Genomic DNA, 23,383 nt, shown 5'->3' on the forward strand with positions numbered 1-23,383 from the left:
GTTTCATATATTTTATTTATAGCTAATAAAATAAAGCTAATTAAATTTTAAATTTTGATACTCAAAATCAAGATATTCTGGGATCAGCTTTATTTTAACTTTACCATTATAATTATAACCATAATAAGATTCTTTAGGATCGATTATATGATCATATTCCACCATTTAAAAAATTTTAAGCTCTACAAAATATATGTTAAGGTCCATCTATTGAATGTATAGGTCTCACATAAGATAATTGCATCGACTATTCTCTCAACTTATGTGATTATTTTATTTTAATCATTTAATTTTAATTGATTAAAATAAAATCTTTTTAACTTTTACTTTATTTCATAAAAAATCTTCTGAACCTATAATAACAGGTTTGTAATTAAAAATAATAAAACTACTATTTTTCTTTCTTTCCTTGCTTTTTCTCTTTATCTTTATGATTGAATTAATTAATAATCATTAGCAATAAAATTATTTTATTCCAACTAAATTTATTACTAAAATTATTAATTATATATATTATTTATTTCTAATTAAAATTTAATTTGTAACAACCTGAAAAATTGATAATATAATAATATAAATTTAAAATTTAAAATAATATTTTATTAATATATAATATTTTATCAATATTTAAGTTTTTATATAAAAAATAAAAAAATAATTTACAAATTTATTTTATTAAATATTAATTTAGTGTTAATTAAAAACAAAAAGAAAATAAATCCGAAACTTGCTTAAAAGGGCTTTTTCAAAAAATAAAATTAAAATTAAAAGAATTTATTTTAATCATGAAATAATCAAGGGCATTTAATACAACTTATTCATCTCACATATTTAGATTTTTAAGCCTGTGGTGGCTAAGTCCATACAATAATTTCTTCTCTCTACAGTTGGTTGTCCTACTTTCGCTGAACAAGAAAATAAAGGGTATATATAAATGGGCCAAAACCAAATCAAAATGGGCCAGTTTAGTGATGTGGCCTAATTCAAATTGAAGCCCACAATCCAATCTCTTTGGGCTGGGAATCTCCTAAATTGCATTTGAGGAAAATGGTTATCCCACATTCCACATTAATTAGTGAATAAGAATGGGCCAAGGGACACTATGAGATATGATTGAAAAGGATGCTTCTGTTTAAATAATTCTTGACCTTTTCAGCAATTCCAATTTATCATCAGTGGACACATCTAACCTTGAACCAAGACAAAAACAACAGATAGAAACAATTATATTTTCATTCACTAATTTTGATAATTTAATTATATTTTTAATTATTTATTATATATATTTTTCAAAATTTTGATGTTTATGTTTGATAAATTATTTATCAAATCTTATATAATTATGTGCGCAAGTATATATAGTGCTTTAAAAAATACATGTTTTGAAATCATTTAATAATTAGAAAGTATAAAAATTATAGTTAATTTCTGTCCACAATTATAAAAATATAAAATACAAATATATATATATATATATATATATATATATATATATATATATATATATAAATTTATATTATTAAAATAAAATTACTAGTCATTTATCAATTGAAATCATTTGTAAAATTATCTAGCACAGGGCCTTATACACATGCAGTACTTACCATTCTTTTTCCTGTTCTTTCAACTACCCTTTAGAGAAGAGTAGAAGACCTAACTAACCTTTTCTTACGGTATAGTTGCTAATAAATACTATGCAAGTTTTTGACTTTCATTGGAATAAGCTTATTGTCATATTATATAAATATTCTGATATGAATACTCAATTCTTTTTTGTCCATCTCTTTGTCTTTACCAATTTGTTGACTCACATTGGATGTTTGAGTTCATCACATTTCACAACTCCGATCAACCGGAGCAATTTTCCTGCCGGCTTTATATTTGGAGCATCCTCAAGTGCTTACCAGGTGTGCTCTGCTGTGCGCACTGCACATGTATAATAAATTCTGTGTTTGTTTTAATTTCCTTTCCTAATTGCAATACAAAATTATTATTAATTGTTTAGTATGAAGGAGCAACGCAAGTAGATGGAAGAGGACCAAGCATATGGGACACTTTCGTCAGGGATTTTCCAGGTCTCTTTTGTTTTCTCCTTTTCTTTATCAGGTTAATTTTGTTGGGTAAAGGACAGGAAACTGAAAATTACTTTTTATTCAAGATCACACTCAACTTAACAACTTGAAGTGCCCTTAAATAGGCATTATACATAGACTAGAAAATATCAGCAACGGAAAAGAGAAACCATTTGAATTAATAATCAAAATACAATCATTATATGTATAACAGTTACATTATAAAATTTTCCCAAAATTCCTAAGGCTTATAAGGAATATTTCAATTCAGTAGATAGTCAAATTTTCCATACAAACTTTATTATGAAGCTTCCCACTAAAATCCAATTTTATGACAGGTAAAATTGCAGACCATAGTACTGGAAATGTAGCAGAAGAATTTTATTATCTTTTTAAGGTATGATCCAGAGCAATATATATATATATATACACACACAAACTCCTTTCTCTATAGTCATATGAAGATTAAAACCTACAGGAGGACATTGCTAGGTTGAAAGAAATGGGGTTAGACTCCTTCAGATTCTCCTTCTCATGGTCTAGAATATTACCTAGTAAGAACGTCATTTCAATCAATTTCCGTGATCATTTCATACAAAATCCATTCGAATTAATTTCCTACATTATTGAAATTAATGGAATGCCATCTTGTTCTCAGAGGGAAAAATCGGTGGAGGAGTGAATCAGAGAGGCGTTGATTTCTACAATTTTCTCATTGATGAGCTCATATCAAATGGTAAAATTTTACTCTGTTATCACCAGAATTCAGATTCTCTCATGTTGCCTATATATAAGATAATTTCAAATCAAATGACTAAATTAATGGAAAATGATGTGGTGTAACCCAGAATAATCAACAATTCAGATTGTAGAATCTTGTTATCTGCTCTAAATTAATATCAAAGAAATAATTTGTCATCTAATTACTTCATCTTAAGCAGATATACAGCCATTAGTGACTTTATTCCATTGGGATGTTCCTCAATCCCTTGAAGATGAGTATGGTGGATTCCTAAGCTCTAATATTGTGTAAGTTAATTAATCAAGCCTTTTAATCAATATTAACTTGTAATTAATATTTGCAATTAATAATCAATCGATCATTTTTCCGACATATATAGGGATGATTATCGTGACTATGTGGATTTTTGCTTTAAAGAATTCGGCGACAGGGTGAAGTCTTGGATCACTTTGAATGAGCCCGACGTATTTGCTCTTAAAGGGTATGCAATTGGCATTGATGCCCCCGGTCGATGTTCTAGCTATATTGGAAATTGCACGGTGGGGAACTCCGCGACGGAGCCATATATGGTGGTTCATAACATCATTCTTTCTCATGCAACTGCTGTAAATTTATACAGGGAGAAATACAAGGTTTGCATATGTGTATATATATATAGAAGCAGTCAAGTTTCTGCCGCTAATTAATAATTATTTTCTTTCCCGGAATAATTGTTCAGCAATCCCCAATAATAAAAAAATTGATTTCTTTTTAGCCTTCTCAAAAGGGAAAAGTTGGGATTACAGTATCAGTCAGATGGATGGTGCCCAAATACCCCACAGTTTCTTGCATAAAGGCCGCCTCTAGAGCCCTGGATTTTTCATTTGGTTGGTGAGTGTTTTTCGTAATCTTCAGTAGAAGAAAAAAAAAAAAAAGAAAAAAATCATATAATATTGAAAACATTATTTTATTATTATTATTATTATCATTATTATTATTAACGTATAGGGTTGTGCATCCAATGGTATATGGTGACTACCCTGAGACCATGAGATACTTGGTGGGGACACGATTGCCTAATTTTACAGAAGCACAAGCCAAGATGGTTAAAGGGTCTCTTGATTTTGTTGGAGTAAATTATTATACTGCAAGATATGCAGAAAAAGTCACATCCTATAGCAGCATGTACCTAAGTTATACCACAGATAGCCGTGTTAATCTAACAAGTAAGTTCATTCATGAAATTAATTACATATTAATTATAAGTTAATGTTGCTCTTGACAAAAAATATTTCACTATATTATTTATTTATTTTTTTCTGGTTACAGCGGAGAAAAATGGAATTCCAATCGGTGAGCCGGTATATTTAATTATATATTTTATTTTTTTATTTATAATGAGTTAAAATAAGAAGATATGAAGACTTGAAATATATTTTAAAAATAAAGGAAAATCAAATAAATTGTCTTTAATTTACTTTCGCCTATAAATTAATGAGAAAATTTTTAGAATATTAAATAATATTTATTGTGTTTAATTAATTTCTTCAATTGTTTTTTTCAGGCATTTCCTACTTGGCTTTACATTTATCCGAGGGGAATTGGAGAATTTATGCTATATGTAAAGAAAGTATATAACAACCTTCCCATTATTATCACTGAGAATGGTAACAATCATATGATATACGTTACAAGTTCATGGTATAAATGCTTTTCACATAAATATCAAATATGTATAATTGCTTCTTTTCTTTCTTTCAGGGGTGGCTGATCCAAATAATGTCTCGATTCCCCTCAGTGATGCCCTAAATGATACTATAAGGATAAAATACCATTCTCACCATTTATCATATCTTCTAGCAGCTATCAAGTGAGTGCTTCTTTTTTCCCCCCTCTTTTGAGGATCGTCAGTGTTGATTTTAGTGCTTTGTGCTTCCTGATCTTCCAAAAAGTTAGGCCAATTAGATAGAAAATGCTAAACATTTTCATCAATGGATAATTATATTCAAATGTTTTAATTTTAAACCACATATCCTAATATTTAAGATTGAGAGTAATTATATACAATAAACTTTTTTTTATTATCAATTATTGTTTCAAGTGAATAAAATTTAAAATTCTCTAAATTAATTTTAACATTTTGACTATAATTACTCTCAAATTCAAAGATGGAGAAATATATTTTATATTATTTAAAATTAGAATGTTTAGATATAATTATCAAATAATAAAAACTTTGATTGGAAAGGCTAAAAAACTATATATGTTGAGAAATAATTATGATTTGTTTGGCAGGGATGGAGTTGACGTAAGAGGGTACTATGTATGGTCATTTCTGGATGACTTCGAGTGGGAACTTGGTTATACTGTTCGGTTTGGCATCAATTATATCGATTATGAAAATGGATTGAAAAGATATCCTAAGCTGTCTGCGTTATGGTTTAAAAATTTCCTCCACAAAGAGAATGTAATTGGCTCTTCTTTGTTGTACTCCGAATGATTGATGAATATATATATATATATATATATATATATATATATATATATATATATATATATATATATATATATGATCACAATTGCAATTTAAGATAAATTTCTCTCTCATTACTTGCTATTATACATTGAAAAAAATTATTGATGGCAATAATTATTGCAGATAACAAATTTTAATGATAATAATTTTTTTTATATAACAGCAATTGTTCATATTTTTACTATATATTAACTTCTTACTATAAAATTCTTGTTGTTAATTCTAATATTTATTGTAGTATTTTTATATAAGTTCTTTCTTTCTATTTTATTCTTTTTTATATTAGAACAGGAAAATACCTTATATATCCTACATATTATAATTTTTTTCCCCCATAAATTGACTTGATCTTAAGCATCTCTTTCTGTAGACCATACATATTACAATAAAACTTATAAAAAGGATGAGCTAGAAATGTAATTTTGGATTTTTTTTTTAATATAGAATTGGGAGAGTAGGGACTTAAACCTAAATTTTTTAAGCGAGTTATATACTTTTAGTCACTATATCAAATTAGACTAGACAAATATATGTAAAGAGAACCGAGGAAAAAAAATAATATATAGGTAAAGTGTTTATATAAACCAATATTATAGATAATAAATTCAATATCTTATTTTTTGAATTTAAAATATTTATTAGTTACAAACTAATCTAGTTGAATAAATAGTATAATTAACCAAAAAATTATAATTAAGAATAACTGCTCAAATCTCATATTGAGGAGGAAAAACTTAATTAAATCTAATTTATTATGTATTCAAGAAATGGGTTTTATCATGTATATTCCGCATCAATAATTAACGGCATAATTAATTTATATATTAAGAATGGATGAGTTTCTCTAAATTGAACAAGGCAAGGAAAAAGTGAAAGCCAATTGATAATACATGATTTTATAAATTTCAACATATAGATTGCAAGAAGATAATGAATTTACGGTCATGGATTCGTTTTGGATTTTGATAATAACCTGATCATGACTCGATCATCATTTGTTAGTTATGACTGGAAGTTGAGAAAATCAGAAGCTAGAAGAAATGAGAGCTTGCTTAATTTTATAAGAAATCAGAATCCTTAATGATGCATTAAATGATATCATAAGGATAAAAAACCTTTCTCACCATTTATCATATCTCTTAGCCCCTTCTTTTTAATTTTTGTGCTTTGTGCTTCCCAATCATCCAATAAGTATATGTTGATCAGAAATATAATTATGATTATTCTTTGTGCTTATAAAAAAAATTAGCTTTTTTTTTTTTTTTTGTCGTACTTCGAATGATTGATGAATATTTGATTTTTGTGATTCTCATTTACTTTCATTCCATACAGCAAAATAGATAAATTCATCTAAGAATTGCTCAATTTAATTATTTAAAATTTTTTTCCAGTGAAAATAAGGTTTTTTAAATCGGATTCAGTTAATAATGAAAATAAAAGGTTAAAAATTTAAGATTTAATTAGGATTAACAGGAGTTTAATAGATAGACTTAAAATAAATATTAATTAATATTATAAAATTAATAGTCTCTTTTATTATTATTATTATTATTATTATTATTATTATTATTAGTTTCATATATTTTATTTATAGCTAATTAAATTTTAATATGTAATTTTTTTGAGATCATATGTAATTTTTTTGTTAAAAATAATTTAAACTAATAATATTTTATAGAAAAATACTTAGAATAAAATTTTAATAAAAATAAAATTTATATCAATAAAAAATAAATTTTGATGTAATTAAATTCTATATAATAATAATAATAATAAATAAAAATTTATATAAAAATATAAAAATGAAATAATTTAAGTTTAAGCTAATTAAATAAATTATTTAGCCCTTTTATCCTAAAGAAGTATAATCTACCTCATGGTAGAATAGATAAATATGTGAATTTTTGTGATTATTTTTTAACAAGAGTTACTGGATATCAAAAACTTATTACTGGAAATCCTTTTCTTTTAGAACGAGTGACCATTAATGGCATACTTACTTTATTAAACATGGATGAGTTTCTTTTATCTTTCTCATAGTACGTAATTTATGAGAAGAAACTATCCAAATTTAAAGATGGCAATGATCAATGAAAGAAAGAGCATGACTTGTTGCATCTCTAAATCGAACAAGGCAAGCTAAAACTGGAAGTCAATTCATGGTACACGATTTTACTAATTTCAACATATAGATTGCAAAAAGATAATGAATTGAGAGGCGGTGGATTCGTTTTGGATTTTGATAATGACCTATCGCAGCTCTATATATAATCATTTGTTGGTCAAGTGTTAGTTATGACAGGAAGGTGAGAAAATCAGAAATTAGAAGAAATGAGGGTGAAGATATCTAACAATTCAGTTTTTTTTTTAATAGAAATTTTTTAAAAAAATTAATTAATTAAAAATAGAGTATAAACATATTATATTTTTATAAAAAATAATATAAAAAATTTTAAAAATTTAATAATGATAACAGAACATATAAAATAATTAATAAATGAACTGTGCCTTCCACCCAGTGTTAATGGGGAATTATCAAATCCAATGGCAACCTCCACTAGTAATGCTTAATTATATGATTATTTTAAAATGGGAATGATTTTTCTGCTACGTGATGTGGTAGTTGTTGAGTCGCTTTCAGGTGGATAATGACGCGTGCATTATAATTACCTATATATGAGGTCTGAGTAAATTTTAAGTTAGTGAAAAGAACAGTGCCAAGAAAAGAAAATATACTTTGTTTTTTTGTTTTGTTTTATTCTGCGTATGTATTTATTTATTGACTATAATCTTATGGCTGTAGTCTTAACCCATAGACATTTTGCAAGTTGCAAAACATTTATTGTACCATCTTAAATGCAGAAAAATAAAATGCAACTATTTTTTTTTTTTATATTATAATCACTTTCATAGCAATAAGTCTTCTCTGTGGAAAATTACTTTTTTAGATACTGTTGGGAAACAAATAGTTTGAAAATTTTGTTTTCTGTGAAAAATTATTTTAAATTGTTTTTTTCAACACTATTTTTTTTTATAAACAAAAAATTTTATTAGACCAAAATTGAGGAGGGAGGAGAAGAGTTCCCATTGTATCCCCATTGTCAACGGGTAAAACGCTGAACACCCAGTCCCAGCCCAGTTCAAAGAAACCAAAAAAACAGAGGGATGATAAAAAAAATGGCTACAAAATCCTCTCAATGATTCATTTATATGGCATTCTTTCAACAGTTTATGTTTTTCTGACAAACGGAGCATAATAGCTTTACAATTAGATGGCTGTTCTTAAATTTTCCTTTTATTATATAAATGGCCATTATCATCTTACTGGTTTTTTCCTACTTTTTTTGTCAGAAGTCATTATCATCATTACTGAACCATACCTGTTGTAGAATATTTTGATTAAAGGGAGTTTGGACATTGAATAATTGTAGCCAAATAATGAATATTCAACCACTTCCTCTTCTCTTCTTTCTCCTATCCTCCTGTTTGTGGGGTTCTGCTGATGGATTCCAGTCTTATCTTCACAACTCTATTGCTCTTAGTAGAAGCAGTTTTCCCAAGGATTTTATGTTTGGGGCAGCAACAAGTGCTTACCAAGTAAGTATATATATTTGCAGGCAAGCAAATTTATAGTAATGTATGCTAATTAATGTTCTTGATTAGTCATTTGGTTTACTGTATATATATTACAATCAACATTTGATTTAGATTGAAGGAGCAGCAAATACAGATGGCAGGAAGCCAAGTATTTGGGATACCTTCACCAAGGAACATCCAGGTCCCTCTCTCTTGTCTTTCTTCTTCATTCCTGTGCTCAATTGATTCATCATAATTATTATTTAACATTTTCTATTATGGCTCCTGAGATATAATTGTCGGATCACAGAAAAAATATCTGATCACAGCTCAGGAGATGTTGCAGAGGATTTTTATCATCGTTACAAGGTAATTAATTTAATTAATATGCCTTTGCTCATTCTTAGAAGGAATGATTTATTAATTCTAATTAAAAATTTTGCAGGAGGACATTGCTGTGATTAAAGAAATTGGTTTGAACTCCTTCAGATTCTCAATCTCATGGCCAAGAGTATTACCTTGTAAGATCATTAATTACTCTGCACTTCAGTCCAATGTTGAACTTGGAAAATGCCAAGCACTAATCCATGTGGGCTTCACATGCTTTTCACTGTGAGACCTGCATCAATCAACGGTCCAGAATGCAGAGTCACACTATGCAAAAGCATACCTTGTTGAATTTTTTAGTTCAATTGACTAAAGCTCATTGGTATATTTGCCAAAGCATGCATATTATAATTTCTTTCATTATGATTTCACGCATTCTATCGTTACTCACCGGATTGCTCTTAGTCGGAAGAGTCAGCGCTGGAGTGAACCCAGAAGGTGTCAATTTCTACAATTCTATGATTAATGAGCTCCTATCAAATGGTTAGTTGTATGACGAGAAAAACTTATATATTGTATCTATATATATAAAATTTCTATTTTGATTACCAAATTAATTTATTTATTTCCATGTTTTTGTATAGGTATAGAGCCCTTTATAACTTTATTCCACTGGGATCTTCCACAAGCTCTACAAGATGAATATGGTGGATTTTTAAGCCCAAAGATTGTGTAAGTCATATCTAATTTTATATATCCAAAATAAGTAATTAATTTATATGATACTTAAAGCATAATTTCAATCTAATATACATTGATTATTGCTAATATTTTAGGGATGATTATCGAGATTATGTGGACTTTTGTTTTGAAGAATTTGGAGATAGAGTGAAGTATTGGGTCTCTCTCAACGAGCCAAATTATTTTAGTTGTTTTGGATATGCACTTGGAGCGACTGCACCAGGTCGATGCTCTAACTATATCGGAAATTGTAGGAATGGAAATTCTGCAACTGAACCTTACATTGTAATCCACCACATGATTCTTTGTCATGCATCTGCTCTAAAATTATACAGACTAAAATACCAGGTATGCAATTTTTTTTTTTGGGTAAATTAGAATAAAATCCTTGAAATTTAATAAAACTCATAAATTACTTCCTAATGTAAGTTTAATAATGATTTGGTCCTAAATTTTATTTCTGTTAATACATTAGTCTTTACATTTTACTTCTATTAACAAATTAGTCCTCAAAATTCACTGCTCATAAAAACTTATTTGTCAATATAAGTAAAATGTAAGGACCAATTTGTTAATGGAAATAAAATTTAAGAATCAAATTGTTAGTTTTGTTAAACTTCAAGGACTTAATTGTAATTGACTTTTTTTTATAAATACATATACAATTTTTCTGACTTAAATTTGATTCATTATTGATTCAAAATATGAATATGTGAGGCCTAAGTAAATCGTATTATATATTTTATATTTTAAATTTATGATACATTAAATTTAAAAAAGAATTTTTCCAATGAACTCGGTGGTTGAATTAAAGAGAAAATTAATGAGAGTGAACTATAGAATTTTGTGTAATTAAACGCATAATTAAGAAAAAAGTTTCTAAAACCATTAACATTCTAAATAAATGAATGAACAATTAGGCTTCTCAGAAGGGAACAATTGGGATTATTGTAACAGCATTCTGGAAGGAGCCCAAATTTGACACGATTGCCAGCAGGAAGGCTGCATCTAGAGGCCTTGATTTTACTATTGGATGGTGGGTTTCCATCTTTCATAATTAATATTTTCAATTGGAGCACAGATGGACTAAGTCCCATTTGGGACCCACCTAGGCAAAATTTCTCTTTCAACAGAATATTTTCCAGGAAAGTTGTACAAACAGAAAATGTCAATAATGATTCTCTGTGCAGGCTTCTTCACCCCCTAACATATGGTGACTACCCAGAGAGCATGAGAACTCTGGTGGGGGATAGATTGCCTAAATTCACAGAAGAACAATCCCAGATGATAAAAGGATGTATTGAATTCGTTGGAGTGAATTACTATACAGCAAGATATGTTGATGAATCTACATCTTCTACCAGTGTCAACTTAAGTTACACAACAGATAGTCAGGTTATTGAATCCAGTAAGCTTCAAAATTTCTAAATATTGCAATTTATTTGCATAATTTTACCGTTTATTACTCTTCATTAATTGTCATTTTTTTGGTTCTTGCAGCTGAGAAAAATGGGATTCCCATTGGACAACAGGTTTTCTTTCTCTTCCCAGGAGCATATATATATATATATTACACTTAATTAATATAAAATCTGCTTGACATTACGATTAGAGTTACAATCAAAAATAATAATTATTTAAATATATTAATTAGCATATATTAAAAATCAATTTAAAATTAAAATTTATATATTTTAGGCATAGAATTCTAAAATAGTTAAAGTTTTTTTTTGTTCAACATTTAAAATAATTTTTTAAACAAAAAAAAAGCATTTTTTAACATCCCAATCACAATCCCAAACGGGAAATCTTGTCTTTTATGATCTAGTTATGGGTTGGGCCAACCTCAAGGCCAGCCAACTTTTTTGTTTGAGACTTGATCAAGCTGTGGGTTGAGCTTGGCCCAGCTTGTATATTCAAGCCCAATACATTTTCAGATTTTTTGGGCTAGACTCATCCCAAAAATTTTTCCTACTGATATAACATTTCTTGTGATATATATATATATATAGTTTGATTATAGCAAGAAAAATTGGATGATATTGGTTGTGTAGGCTGGTTCTACCTGGATATACATATACCCAGAAGGACTTCGAGAAATGGTGTTCTATATAAAGAGAAATTACAACGATCCTTCTATTTATATCACTGAGAATGGTAAGCAATCTGATCAGGTTGTTATTATTAATATTATTATGAATTTTGGAAAAAGAAAAGAGAGTTTCAAATGGATAATAATTAATCCATTTTCAAATATGACTTTTTGATTGGAAGGAATGGCAGATAATTACTCCATGTCAATTAACGATTTACTGAACGATAGCCTGAGAATAAAATATCACTATCTTCATCTATCTTATCTCCTACAAGCCATCAAGTGAGTGATAATTTACAGAATTATTCATTTAATTTCCAGAGCTTATTCTATTTTCAGTATATATAAATTCATTCATTTGATTTCTACTGAGACTGATATGATATTGATAGGGAAGGAGCTGATGTAAGAGGGTATTATGTATGGTCATTTCTGGATGATTTCGAGTGGGAATTTGGTTACACATTTCGATATGGCCTCACTTATATCGATTATACAAATGGGTTGAAAAGAATTCCAAAATCTTCTGCTTTTTGGTTCCAGAATTTCCTCCATGGAGAAAATGTAACCACTGGATCGTCTTCTTTGTTGGACTCTGAAAAGAGTTCAATTTGATAAGAAATTAATAAATCGTTATCAGAAATACAACTTGTAAATTTGGATATTTAAAATTCAGTCTAATATTTTTTTCCCTTTTTGGCAAGCAATTACAATTCATGGATTACCTAACTAATTTGATTGACATGATCAATCTAAATATTTATATGAAAAATAAATAAATAAAATTAAATTTTTTTACAAAAATTAATATTTAACACAGAACAACCACAATTAACAAATTAATCCAAATTTTCTCATATCAATTCGTTGAAATATCCGAGTAAACCTACAACTCAAAATAATTCGATCCAAACTCTACCTCACCCATGTGCCACCTCGTCAGCTTTGATATAATATAATGGCTTAATTGGGAAAGTGAATATGTAGGCCTAATCAATTTAAGTCTTGATATTTTCTTTCTTTTTTTTTGTGGGTTCTTGATATCTCAAGAATTCTGATTCCAGCAAAAGTGGATGCGAATGTCTATTGACTGGAAGCTGACATACTGACATATATAACTAAAAAAAAGGTAAAAAGTTTAGGAGAAGAATTTTGAATGAATTCACACACATGTGACAAACCATTGTATTATTATATTATATAATAATACGATATCAAGTAGGATATTAATTAAAATTAAGTGCTGCCTAGCTAGTTCTTGGGTAGAGTGAGAAAGTAGCAGGTTTTTTGCTAGCATTAGCAATCTGCATATTCAATATATAAGTTGTGCACCTGAGGTTTAATTTTCTGGTTGATTTGAGAGATGAAGAAATGAAAGTGGAAGGATTTCTTGTTTTGTGCATAGTCCTGATGATGACACTGGCTTGTGGAGGAGTTCAAAGTTACTCTGCCACTCTCAGTCGCAGTTATTTTCCTAATGGTTTCATTTTTAGAGCTGTTTCAAGTGCTTACCAAGTAAAAAAAAAAAAAAAAAGAATTGCTTTTGTAGAAATTGTGTTTTCAGTCTCCTTTCTGATTTTCTTCTTCTTCTCCTCAGTTTGAAGGAGCTGCACATATGGATGGCAGGAAACCAAGCATATTGGACACTTTCACCTTGGAATTGTTGTCCCAAAATAGTCCAAGAGGGGGGTGAATTGGACTTTAACAATTTTTCGGCCCTTGCTTGTAGCCTAATGAAAAATTGTGGCTTTGTTCAACTAAGTGCTTCTTAATATATAATGACAGTGATATGTATTTCAATAAAGTGTCCCTAAGTTGCAAGTCAAGCTTTAATCAATATTTATAGCTATCAAAACATGCATCACAAGACTTTCAACTAATTTCTCATCATACTCATAAATCCTCAAATATATCAACTCAATATATTCAATCAATATTCAAGGTCATGTATAAAAATTAAATTGCACAAAAGTAAAGAGGTTAAGGTTAGAGAGATTAAACACAATGATTTTTATAGTGGTTCGGCTTAACTAACCTACATCTACTCTCTCAAAGAACCCTCTTTGAGTCTTCTCTCCACTATTTGCTCTTTTAAAAGCAAGAGACCATAAACCCTTTACAACTTTTCAACACCAAGCTTTTACCAAGATAGCTTGAACCCTTGACAAGTGCTATCTCAAGCACTCACACTCTCAAGCTTCAATAGGTGCTTGTACAACCTCTCTTAAATGTAACTTAATGTTTTAACACTCACTCTTTCTCAATACAAATCAAACTATAAAAAAGAGATGAGTTGATTTGCCAATGGTAGCTCAAAATCTTTAAAGCTCTTGAATGAAAGCAATAAATGAAAAATCAAAGTTGGAGTTCAAATGTAAGCTTTCATCAAACTAAAATGAAGTAAAGAAGGTGTATTTATAGTCCCAAATCATTTTAGACCGTTTGAAACCTTTTTGGAACGTTATACACACTGCTCAAGACAAAATAGCCGTTATTTTGTCTTTTTGTGCGAAGTTGAGCAGCTCTGATCATTTAGCAAACTAATGAAATTTTGGCAACAGCAGTAAACTGGTTAGTAAACTAATGTTTTAGCAAACACATTAGCAAACTAATATTTTAGCGAACCAGTTAGCAAACTAAGTCAACAGCTGCATGTCTCAACTTGCAATATAAAATGATTTAGACCTTAAAAGAAATGTTCCAATAGTAGTGTCCAAGGTCATGATGAGAAAAAGTAATCAGAAAATAAAGTTCTATTTTTTAGCTCCATTCGACTAAATTCTCATATATTCTTTTTACATAAGACCTAAGACTTAATCTCTAACTCTATGACTTTCATATATTTTCTTTGAGTCTTGGCTTTCATAGTCTTGTTCTTTTCTCATTTTTGATTTGTCTTGAAATGCCTTTGAATATCCTTTCTCCTTAGATGCAACTTCAAAAATTCTTTATGAATAAGAGAAGAAATCTACACATCACTTAAGTTGGATTAGATAGATTCTGTTTGAGTTTTGTTATCATCAAAATCAATGCTCATTTTGAGCTACACGGGGTCAACAGGAATATCCAGGTCTCTTCAATATATATATATATATATATATATATATATATATATATATATATATATATATATATATAATAACCCTCTATTAAGCATATTGTTTGATATATATAATCATTTTCCAGATTTTTCATTTTTACGATGGTTTTAATCTTACTGATTTTACATTGCAGAAAAAATAACAGACCGCAGTTCGGGAGATCCGACTGTAGACTTGTACCATCTGTTTAAGGTAACATTCTAATTAGTCTAGATAAGATTTTTTTTTCCCCATTCATTTAGCTCTGACTAGAACTTGAACTTGAGAGCTCACAGTTTTGGAAACTACTCTAGCACCATTGAGTTTGAAGCCAATTGGAAAAATGCATAGGATATTTAATTGTTCTTCTGAGGGGGAAGAAGCTGCTTATGTTTGTGTATATCTTGATTTTTTTTAATTGAGAAATGTTACAGGACATTAAGTTGATGAAAGAAATTGGTCTAGACTCCTACAGGTTCTCCATATCATGGCCTAGGATTTTACCCAGTAAGATATATTCGCTTGAAATACAAATTTTAATCTTATGGATGATTTCCAACCAATATGTGTGCAAATGGAATCCTTGTTCTCAGATGGAAAAATAAGTAGGGGAATAAATTGAAAGGGTGTCAATTTCTGCAATTATCTTATTGATGAACTTCTAGCCAATGGTAAGCTTTAAAAATCTTCCACACCTTTATTATATTAATTAATTTTATTTTTTGAAAGACTTGGTTACATCAGGTTTATTGCATCAAATTAATGAGTGCCATATATTCTGAATGTTTTATATTTGGCTAATGAATTGCCATATACACCAAGAGTTTTGCACCTGTCCAACAATGGATAAATTATTTCATACAACCGTTGTCTGTATAATGGATAGATTTTAATTGTTGATTGTAATGGAACTCATATAAGATCCACTATGATTAATGACAATAATAAACTATAATAAATCTATTGTACATATATCAGTTATATTCTAAAATTTCTCTGAACAATGACACTCATTTATTAGATTAGTGTAACACACCATGTGTAGCCAAGTATTTTCCATTTATTCTCTCCATCCAACATCTTGTATTTTGATCAGATATAGAGCCCTTTGTGACTTTATTCTTGTTGGGAATATACAAGTGTGGAATTCCCACATTGAAAAAAGATTGGATGAGTGAAAGACATATAAGTGGAAATGATCCATAGACCTATTGTCTTAAGATTTTGGAGTAGATGTGGTATCGAGCTCATGAGTATGTTCTTTCGTAAGGCCCATCCTAAAGGATTCTCTATAGGGGGTTTTGGGCTCCCCAGATCTCTAACAAGTGGTATCAGAGCTGATGATTCGGTGTGTTTTTTCATAAGGCCCATCATGAAAAATTTTCCCTAGGTGTTTTTGCATTATTTTTTGAGTTCCCTAGATCTCTAACATTATTTTTTGCACTAAGCTTTGATTGGAGTTCAAACTCGAGATATATATAACTTCAACATCACTAATCACTCAATGATAACTTCTTCTATTTAATTTGCAGCTTAATTATATATTTGATTTTGCAGGGAAGGAGTTGATTTGAGAGGTTATTACTTATGGGCTTTTCTAGATAACTTCGAATGGATGTCACGTTACACTCTTCGATTTGGAATCACTTACGTTGATTATAAGAATCAGTTGAAGAGATATCACAAATTCTCTGCTTTATGGTTCAAAAGTTTCCTCCAAAGAAGGAATAAAACCAATGAAACCTCTTTATTATATTCGGAGTGATTGAAATGGTCAAGTCTCCAATGGGCCACAACAACCCTCTGTTTAGAAATCTGAAACTCCAGTCTTTCAAGATGATTGAAATCAATTACAAACTGATAGAATCAGCTATTTGATTGTTCATATGCAGTTGGATCGTATGCATTTGGAATGGTAGTTAAAAAATTAATAAAAATTCATTTGGGCTATGTAGTATATTGAGTGAAAAATATAAGATAATTTAAAACATTTTGGCTAAAAAGTAATATAATTTAAAACATCATCAACTACTGAAAATGTTGTGAAATTTTTATAATTTTGGAATAAAACACATAAATTGTAAATGGAGTTTACATAAAATAGTTAATTTGAAATAATGATAAATAAAATCTATCTGTTAGAGATATAAAGAGTCCAAAATATTAGATGAGAATTTTTGTTGATGAGCTACATTCAACTCAAAATCATAAAACAATCAGTTTATAGTTCTTTGTCACACCCATCCCTAACCTATAGAAATGGATGCAACTCGATAAGCTAATAGAGTTTCGCCTAAAATATTGCTAATAGAAATATAAACACCTCCTAGAACAAGGACATAAACAATTTATCTGACATTCTTATCACAGTTAACTGAAATGATACTAATCCGATTAAGAACATCCAAAAATATAATTATAAATTTTCCTCTCTATGAAGATCAAGGAGTATAGCAATAGATTTCTAGTAATCATAACTTCTATATTTATATTTATACCAGAAATTCAAGAAGAAAAGTAAACTGTCAAAAGTGCATACTGGCTAGACCTCCACTAGACTAGAAAGCTAACAAGAACGGAAAGAGCTCTGAAAAATTAAAATAAAGGGGGTGTTACATTCTTCTTATAAGTTCAACTATCTCTCCCAAGTGTTAGAGATTCAGAGAGCTCAAAATGCATAGAAAATTTCTTTTTGATGAGTCTTGTGAAAGAATAAACTCATGAATTTGGTATCACATCCAACCCACAATATTATTAAGGCAGTATGTTTATAGTTTTTTTTTTCTTTTTATTATCTTTCACTCATCTATCTCTTTCCAATGTGGAAATTTTAACTCCACACAACTCACAACTCACATTTCACATTTGTATATTACCAATACTAATCATCAAGTGTTTTTATTTTAAATAAATTGAAAAAAAAAATCAAAACATAAACACCTGTTTATGTTCTTAAAAACTTATTTAAAATAAATAAAAAACAAATAATATGAGAACTTGATTAAAAAGTTATTTGGAAAAGAAGTGGCATGAGTAATTAATATTTTACTTAAAATATGAACATATATACAATTCATGATCTATAAATTGATGATTGACAAATTAATGTTAATGTACCACCCAATTGGAGTAGTTCAGTTGGTAAGTATGAAAACTCTCATTTTTTTTATCAATTAAAATTTGAATCTATTGTGATATATTTCAAATTTATTTATTATAATATACTAGATAGAGGTGGGAAAATGCACCCTTATAAAAAAATTTAATTTTAAAATGTGAAAATTAACTTAATAATATCTCTATTAATATTGCTTTTGTCTACTTTTATTTATCATTTTTTATAAGTTGTTTTGTTTATAATTATCTATTGGTTGAGAAGATTAAGAGTATTAATTAAATTTTTTTTTTAATTTCACTTTTATGTCTACTAAATATAATAATTATTTTTTATAATTTTTTTAAAAAATATCTCATCACTTCTCTTCTCTTTCTTAATTAAGTAAAATAAATGAGATAATTTAATCAAATTAAAGAGTATTTTATTATAAATTAAATAATTTAATTATTTCTTTAATTATCGTATAAAAATATTAAACGAAGTGACATAAGAATAAATAAAAAAATTGATAAATGAATGTATTTAACATAAATTTGAATTTATATAAAAACAAAATTAATAATAATTAAATTAAATATTTATATTAAAATGTAAACAATATAAAAAATGTCGAAATTTAAATATAAATTTTTAATCTAATGAATAATTTTAACTCACAATGTCTTGATGTACTCAAGAGTCCAATTTCCAATGACGAATGTTCTGACTGGAAGGTGACATTACTAAGAAGGAAAAGAATTTTAGGTGGAGAAACTTTAAATAATTAATAAAAAATTTAAGCACTTATGATCCTCTACGCATTTGACGTAGCACTTGTGACTAATCTATTGATTTTTTTTTGGATGGTTGAAGGATATATAGTGATTAATCTATTGGTTTTCTTTCACCTTATTTTAAGATTTCTGGAATTCTTCCGTCAAAATTTCATTAATTTCTCTAAGGTGGAATATATGATCATACATAATATTTTTATGTGAATATTTTTATCAACCCAGTTGCCGTCCACATTAATATACATCAATGTGACAATGTGGTAGTTAGAATATGACAAAAAAAAAAAAAAGTTGGCAAAACACGAGGTCTGCAAAACAATAGATAATAATCTGTTGTAATTTTTTTTTTCAGAATATCAATAAGTGATTAGTTTTTCCCTTGAGGTGATAAATTTTGACCTTACCAGCAAATTTGATCCAAATATATCTGTTTTAATCTGATAAATTGTGGGTGAATTCAATAATTTAATTAACTTTATTTTTTTATTTGAAAATTAAATGAATGAAATTATTATTTTTTTCAAAAGGATAAAAAATACACAATAATTTCGCATTTTGATTATGAGAGAACGTAATTTAATTTTTACCAATTTAATATCTTATATTTTTCATAGTTAGTAAATGTGATCTAAATTATTAGTTACTACTAAATAATACTAATTTAATAAATATGTGACATTAACATGGCAATAACTGACAAACATGGTGCTTTTGCTGATCTATCGTCCATATGTTACCATGTCAGTGCCATATCAACATTATTTAACAGCAACTAATGATTTAAACTACATTTGTTAATCGAGAAAAATTCAATATATCAAATTGAGAAAAATTAAACCACAAATTTTCAAGTATCAAAACATAAAATTACAAAGTAGTTTTTATATATTTTTTCTTTTTTTTTTTTAAAAAAAAACCATTTAGAATCGATATAACTCACAATTTATATCAATTACCTTGAATTTAATTCAAAATTCTTTATGCATAAATAAAGCGATAGGTAATTTGAATCAACCCAGAACCCATTGGATCAAGTGAGGTCGGATTTAGATCATTTGAGTTCAGGTTTATTTCGTGCTGTGGATCATCTCGATTCTTGCCTTTTTTGGATGGATTTAAGTGGGTCATTTTGAGCTGCAGATTAATTTGGATCACCTATTGACTGTATTTTTTTTTTTTTCTAAATACATTAGTTAATCTTTCTATTTTTGTTCTTTTTACTTTTTTTACTTTATTAAGTTTAAATTAAAATTTTCTATTAATCAATATATTTAAATAAGAGAGAAATCAGTGTTATGAAAATTAAATAGTTTAATGATTAAAAATTAGATTGAATATATAATTATATTTTTTTAAACTATGGAAATTAAATAAAATTTAAATTAACATTTAAAATGATTAAAGAGATTAAAAAATAACCAGAACCTAAATATTAAGAGTAACAAATGCATCTTTTAAAATATATTAAAATAAAAAAGCTAAATAATAATTATTCCTTCATAACATAAAGTTTGGAGTGCTGTATGATTGGTATTGTTAGTTCATCGTTGCGGTAATCAGCGGAGTGCAAGTGTTTGCTGTATTTTAAATTAATCAAATTAAAATAATTGAATGATCAAATTATTATTTTTTTTTTCAAAAACTTAACCAAATTACATAAAGAAACTAAACTGAACAAAAAAAATTTGAGATATGCTGGCTGGATTCAATTTTTTATTATATATATTATATAAAAATATAAATAAATAAAATTTTGATTGATTATTTTTTTATTCTAAAAAATTAAGTCAAACAGAATAAGTTAATTTTTTTTAAATTAAACTGAATTTTAAAATAAATAAAAAATCCATTTTTTTTAATTAAACGACCGACAACCTTGATTGTTATTATCTCACAGGTATAGTGGCCCATTACAGTGCAATCATAAATTAAGAGATATTAGATTTAACTATTCACTTTTAACTTTTTGACTTGAAATTTATTTTTTAACTTATAAATTAATTTAAAAATAAATAATTAATTATTTAATAAAATTACTTAAAATTAACTTTTAAATAGTTTAAATGTTTGTTTAATATATATTTAAAAGTAATTTAAACATTAATTGACTTATAACTTTCTACTTATAAGTAAGTTTCATCAACTTATAAACTAAACAAAACACTTTAATAAGTAGAATTACCTCATATATGAATAATTTTTATAGCATATCCCTAAACTTTGATCCGTGTTTCGCTTTTATCCCTTAATTTTAATTTATTACTAAAAAAATCTTTAAACTTTAATTTTATTTAAAAAAAAACCCTCTAAACTACAATAACAGGTTTTTCAAATTAAAAATCTTTTAAATTATAATATGACATCTACAAATACAGTTTCAGTACTTTTCAGTGATAGGTAAATAATCATCTTTTATAGAAAATAAATTATTGTGATGACATTAATATTTTTATAATAAGTATAGATGATAGTTAAAATATTGGATATTTTTTAAGTGTGAGAGGAAAGGGAGTAAAAATGTAATTTTATTAATTTTTAACTTGAAAAGTTGTTATAGCATATTTATAATAGGTTAAAGGGATTTTTGTATAACAAAATTAAAATTTAAGAATTTTTTAATAATAAATTAAAGTTAAGAGATGGAAGTGAAATATGGAATAAAATTTAAAAATGTCTATAAAAATTACCCCTCAGATGTTGATGTTTTTCGCTAGAGCATTAAAAAGGTGCAAATTTTCCAAACAAAAATCGCATTCAATTATAATATTGCAAATATCTGGTCATCATCAATCGAATTCAGTGATTGCAAACAGATGTTTTTTCTTGATTAACGCAAAGAACGCTGTTAATTTTGTTTAATTAATTGCCTGAATGTCAGAACGTTAAGCCCAAACTAAAATATGGTAAAAGCTTTTATGGCTCAAGGACCCTAGTCAAGTTAATTATGGTTCTAATGCCAAGAGCAAGGCTGAAGAATTTCTGCAACTCTTGGCCTAGGCATTGGAGTAATAGAAATAACCTTAGAAGTGAACCCTCATCCTAGAGGCAACCAATTCTTCAGCAAGTTTTGCCAAAAAGTTTGGTTTGATTTTCCTAAATTTATAATTAATAGATCCTTAAGGAGCCCTGATTCATCGTAAATTCAAGACATATTATGCATAATGAAACTTATGTATTAAATAAGTGGGATCAATATATATATATTGATGATTTAAGTTTATAATAAATAAGGTCTAAGTAAGTTTTTCTCGGTTCTTAAGTCAATTCATTAAATATATATCACATATATAGACTCTTAAAAAAGTCAATACCTTGTATTTTTCTTGTCCATTCAAACGTTTTTCTTCTATGTTTCTATCCTGCTTTAAGCTGGCAATATTATCCATTCTCTGGCTTTATCTATAGTTGATATTTTTGTTGTTTTGCTTCCTTTGATTATTCTTTTAGCTGTATTTTGTGGATTATTAGATGTTCTTAGTTTTCATCTTTGACTAAATCTGTACACTTGATAATGAAGCCATCCTTTCATGTATGTGCATTTACTAATTAAGCTTCTAAGTTTTGCATCCTCCATAACTAAGACCAAGAGATTATGCAAACCCATTATCAATTAATTATGTATAAACCTGTAATTGGGTTAAACTAGGATGTTTAAATTAAAATTGACTTGTACATCTATGGTGACTGGCTAGGCTGGCATCAACTCACCTCTCTCTCCTGTTATATGATCATTCTCTGAATTTGATTATGCTTATTGGTAATTAACTATTAGATATTGACCGTTCATTTTAATTTGGACATATTTGTGTGAAGTTGATAATATTAAATCAAAATTTATGGCTCTAATATTTCCAATATATGCCATGAAGATAATAGTACATAATATTCATTGGCAAGTGCTTCACATCTTCAATAAGTGCCACTAAGTTAATACATAACACTCATCTTGGTAATTGACCAGTAGATACTGATGGTTGAGATTGATAGTTGGAGACTCAAATATTTATTAATATATTTTTTTTAAAATTATTGCTTGGGACCCAAATTCAATTATTCGTTTTTCTGCTGTTTCCACGTGACTAACAACGTGTGGAAATGTATTACCCTGACTATGACATTCTGTTTTGGAGCATAGCAGAACTTTATTCCTGATGAAAATGGCTGACACCATCTGCTTAAATACTCAGCTAAACCTCCTCTTCTGCAAGAAAACAAACGAAAGGTATGACGTCAAAACTGTAGATTTTTTTTCTCCTCCTTTTTTTTGGGTGTCAGTTTGATCTTCTTAACCAAAACCCAGCATATTTCTTTGTTTTTTTTTTTTTTTGGGTGAGTATTCTTGAT

The 23,383-nt window shown here is 27.8% G+C and overlaps 2 protein-coding genes across 12 annotated transcripts; both read left to right on the forward strand.

Annotated features, from left to right (window-relative positions):
* The first annotated feature begins 1,711 nt into the window (after positions 1–1,711).
* Positions 1,712–5,318, forward strand: LOC110669344 (beta-glucosidase 17-like). Of its 4 annotated transcripts, none has more exons than XM_058133991.1 (13): positions 1,713–1,907; positions 2,013–2,075; positions 2,411–2,469; positions 2,551–2,626; positions 2,731–2,808; positions 3,014–3,101; positions 3,194–3,446; positions 3,569–3,684; positions 3,802–4,019; positions 4,123–4,154; positions 4,358–4,460; positions 4,555–4,663; positions 5,089–5,318. In XM_058133991.1, exons 1-13 carry the CDS (start codon positions 1,817–1,819, stop codon positions 5,291–5,293), a joined length of 1,491 nt encoding a protein of 496 aa, XP_057989974.1. In that variant the 5' UTR covers positions 1,713–1,816; the 3' UTR covers positions 5,294–5,318. The 4 variants fall into 4 exon arrangements, with proteins under 4 accessions (XP_057989976.1, XP_057989974.1, XP_057989973.1 ...); XM_058133990.1 differs by having other exon boundaries at positions 1,740–1,907; positions 2,006–2,075; XM_058133993.1 differs by lacking the exons at positions 2,411–2,469; positions 2,551–2,626 and having other exon boundaries at positions 1,712–1,907.
* A 2,936-nt stretch (positions 5,319–8,254) lies between these two features.
* On the forward strand, positions 8,255–17,021 carry LOC110669341 (beta-glucosidase 17). 8 transcript variants are annotated; one of them, XR_009143208.1, is made up of 15 exons: positions 8,255–8,926; positions 9,038–9,107; positions 9,216–9,274; positions 9,351–9,426; positions 9,698–9,775; positions 9,877–9,964; positions 10,069–10,321; positions 10,894–11,009; positions 11,164–11,381; positions 11,474–11,505; positions 12,028–12,130; positions 12,248–12,350; positions 15,303–15,655; positions 15,742–15,819; positions 16,706–17,021. XR_009143208.1 is itself a non-coding variant. In XM_021830974.2 (14 exons), the coding sequence occupies exons 1-13, from the start codon at positions 8,768–8,770 to the stop codon at positions 15,358–15,360; spliced, it is 1,413 nt and encodes a 470-aa protein (XP_021686666.2). In that variant the 5' UTR covers positions 8,255–8,767; the 3' UTR covers position 15,361; positions 16,706–17,021. The 8 variants fall into 8 exon arrangements, 6 of the variants coding, with proteins under 6 accessions (XP_021686666.2, XP_021686667.2, XP_021686664.2 ...); XR_009143207.1 differs by having other exon boundaries at positions 15,303–15,819; XM_021830974.2 differs by lacking the exon at positions 15,742–15,819 and having other exon boundaries at positions 15,303–15,361.
* Positions 17,022–23,383: the final 6,362 nt, after the last annotated feature.

The sequence above is a fragment of the Hevea brasiliensis genome, chromosome 14, assembly GCF_030052815.1.
Source record: "Hevea brasiliensis isolate MT/VB/25A 57/8 chromosome 14, ASM3005281v1, whole genome shotgun sequence".
NCBI classification, from domain to species: domain Eukaryota; kingdom Viridiplantae; phylum Streptophyta; class Magnoliopsida; order Malpighiales; family Euphorbiaceae; genus Hevea; species Hevea brasiliensis.

What these genes read in the sequence shown, in the direction of transcription:
- LOC110669341 (XM_021830972.2), top strand. Translation starts at nt 8,768, where the DNA reads ATGAATATTCAACCACTTCCTCTTCTCTTCTTTCTCCTATCCTCCTGT. An exon ending in CTTCACCAAGGAACATCCAG is followed by an intron (nt 9,108 to 9,215) that starts GTCCCTCTCTCT and finishes GTCGGATCACAG; the next exon opens with AAAAAATATCTGATCACAGC. An exon ending in TAATGAGCTCCTATCAAATG is followed by an intron (nt 9,776 to 9,876) that starts GTTAGTTGTATG and finishes GTTTTTGTATAG; the next exon opens with GTATAGAGCCCTTTATAACT.
- LOC110669344 (XM_058133990.1), top strand. Translation starts at nt 1,755, where the DNA reads ATGAATACTCAATTCTTTTTTGTCCATCTCTTTGTCTTTACCAATTTG. An exon ending in CATTATTATCACTGAGAATG is followed by an intron (nt 4,461 to 4,554) that starts GTAACAATCATA and finishes TCTTTCTTTCAG; the next exon opens with GGGTGGCTGATCCAAATAAT. An exon ending in TATCTTCTAGCAGCTATCAA is followed by an intron (nt 4,664 to 5,088) that starts GTGAGTGCTTCT and finishes TTTGTTTGGCAG; the next exon opens with GGATGGAGTTGACGTAAGAG.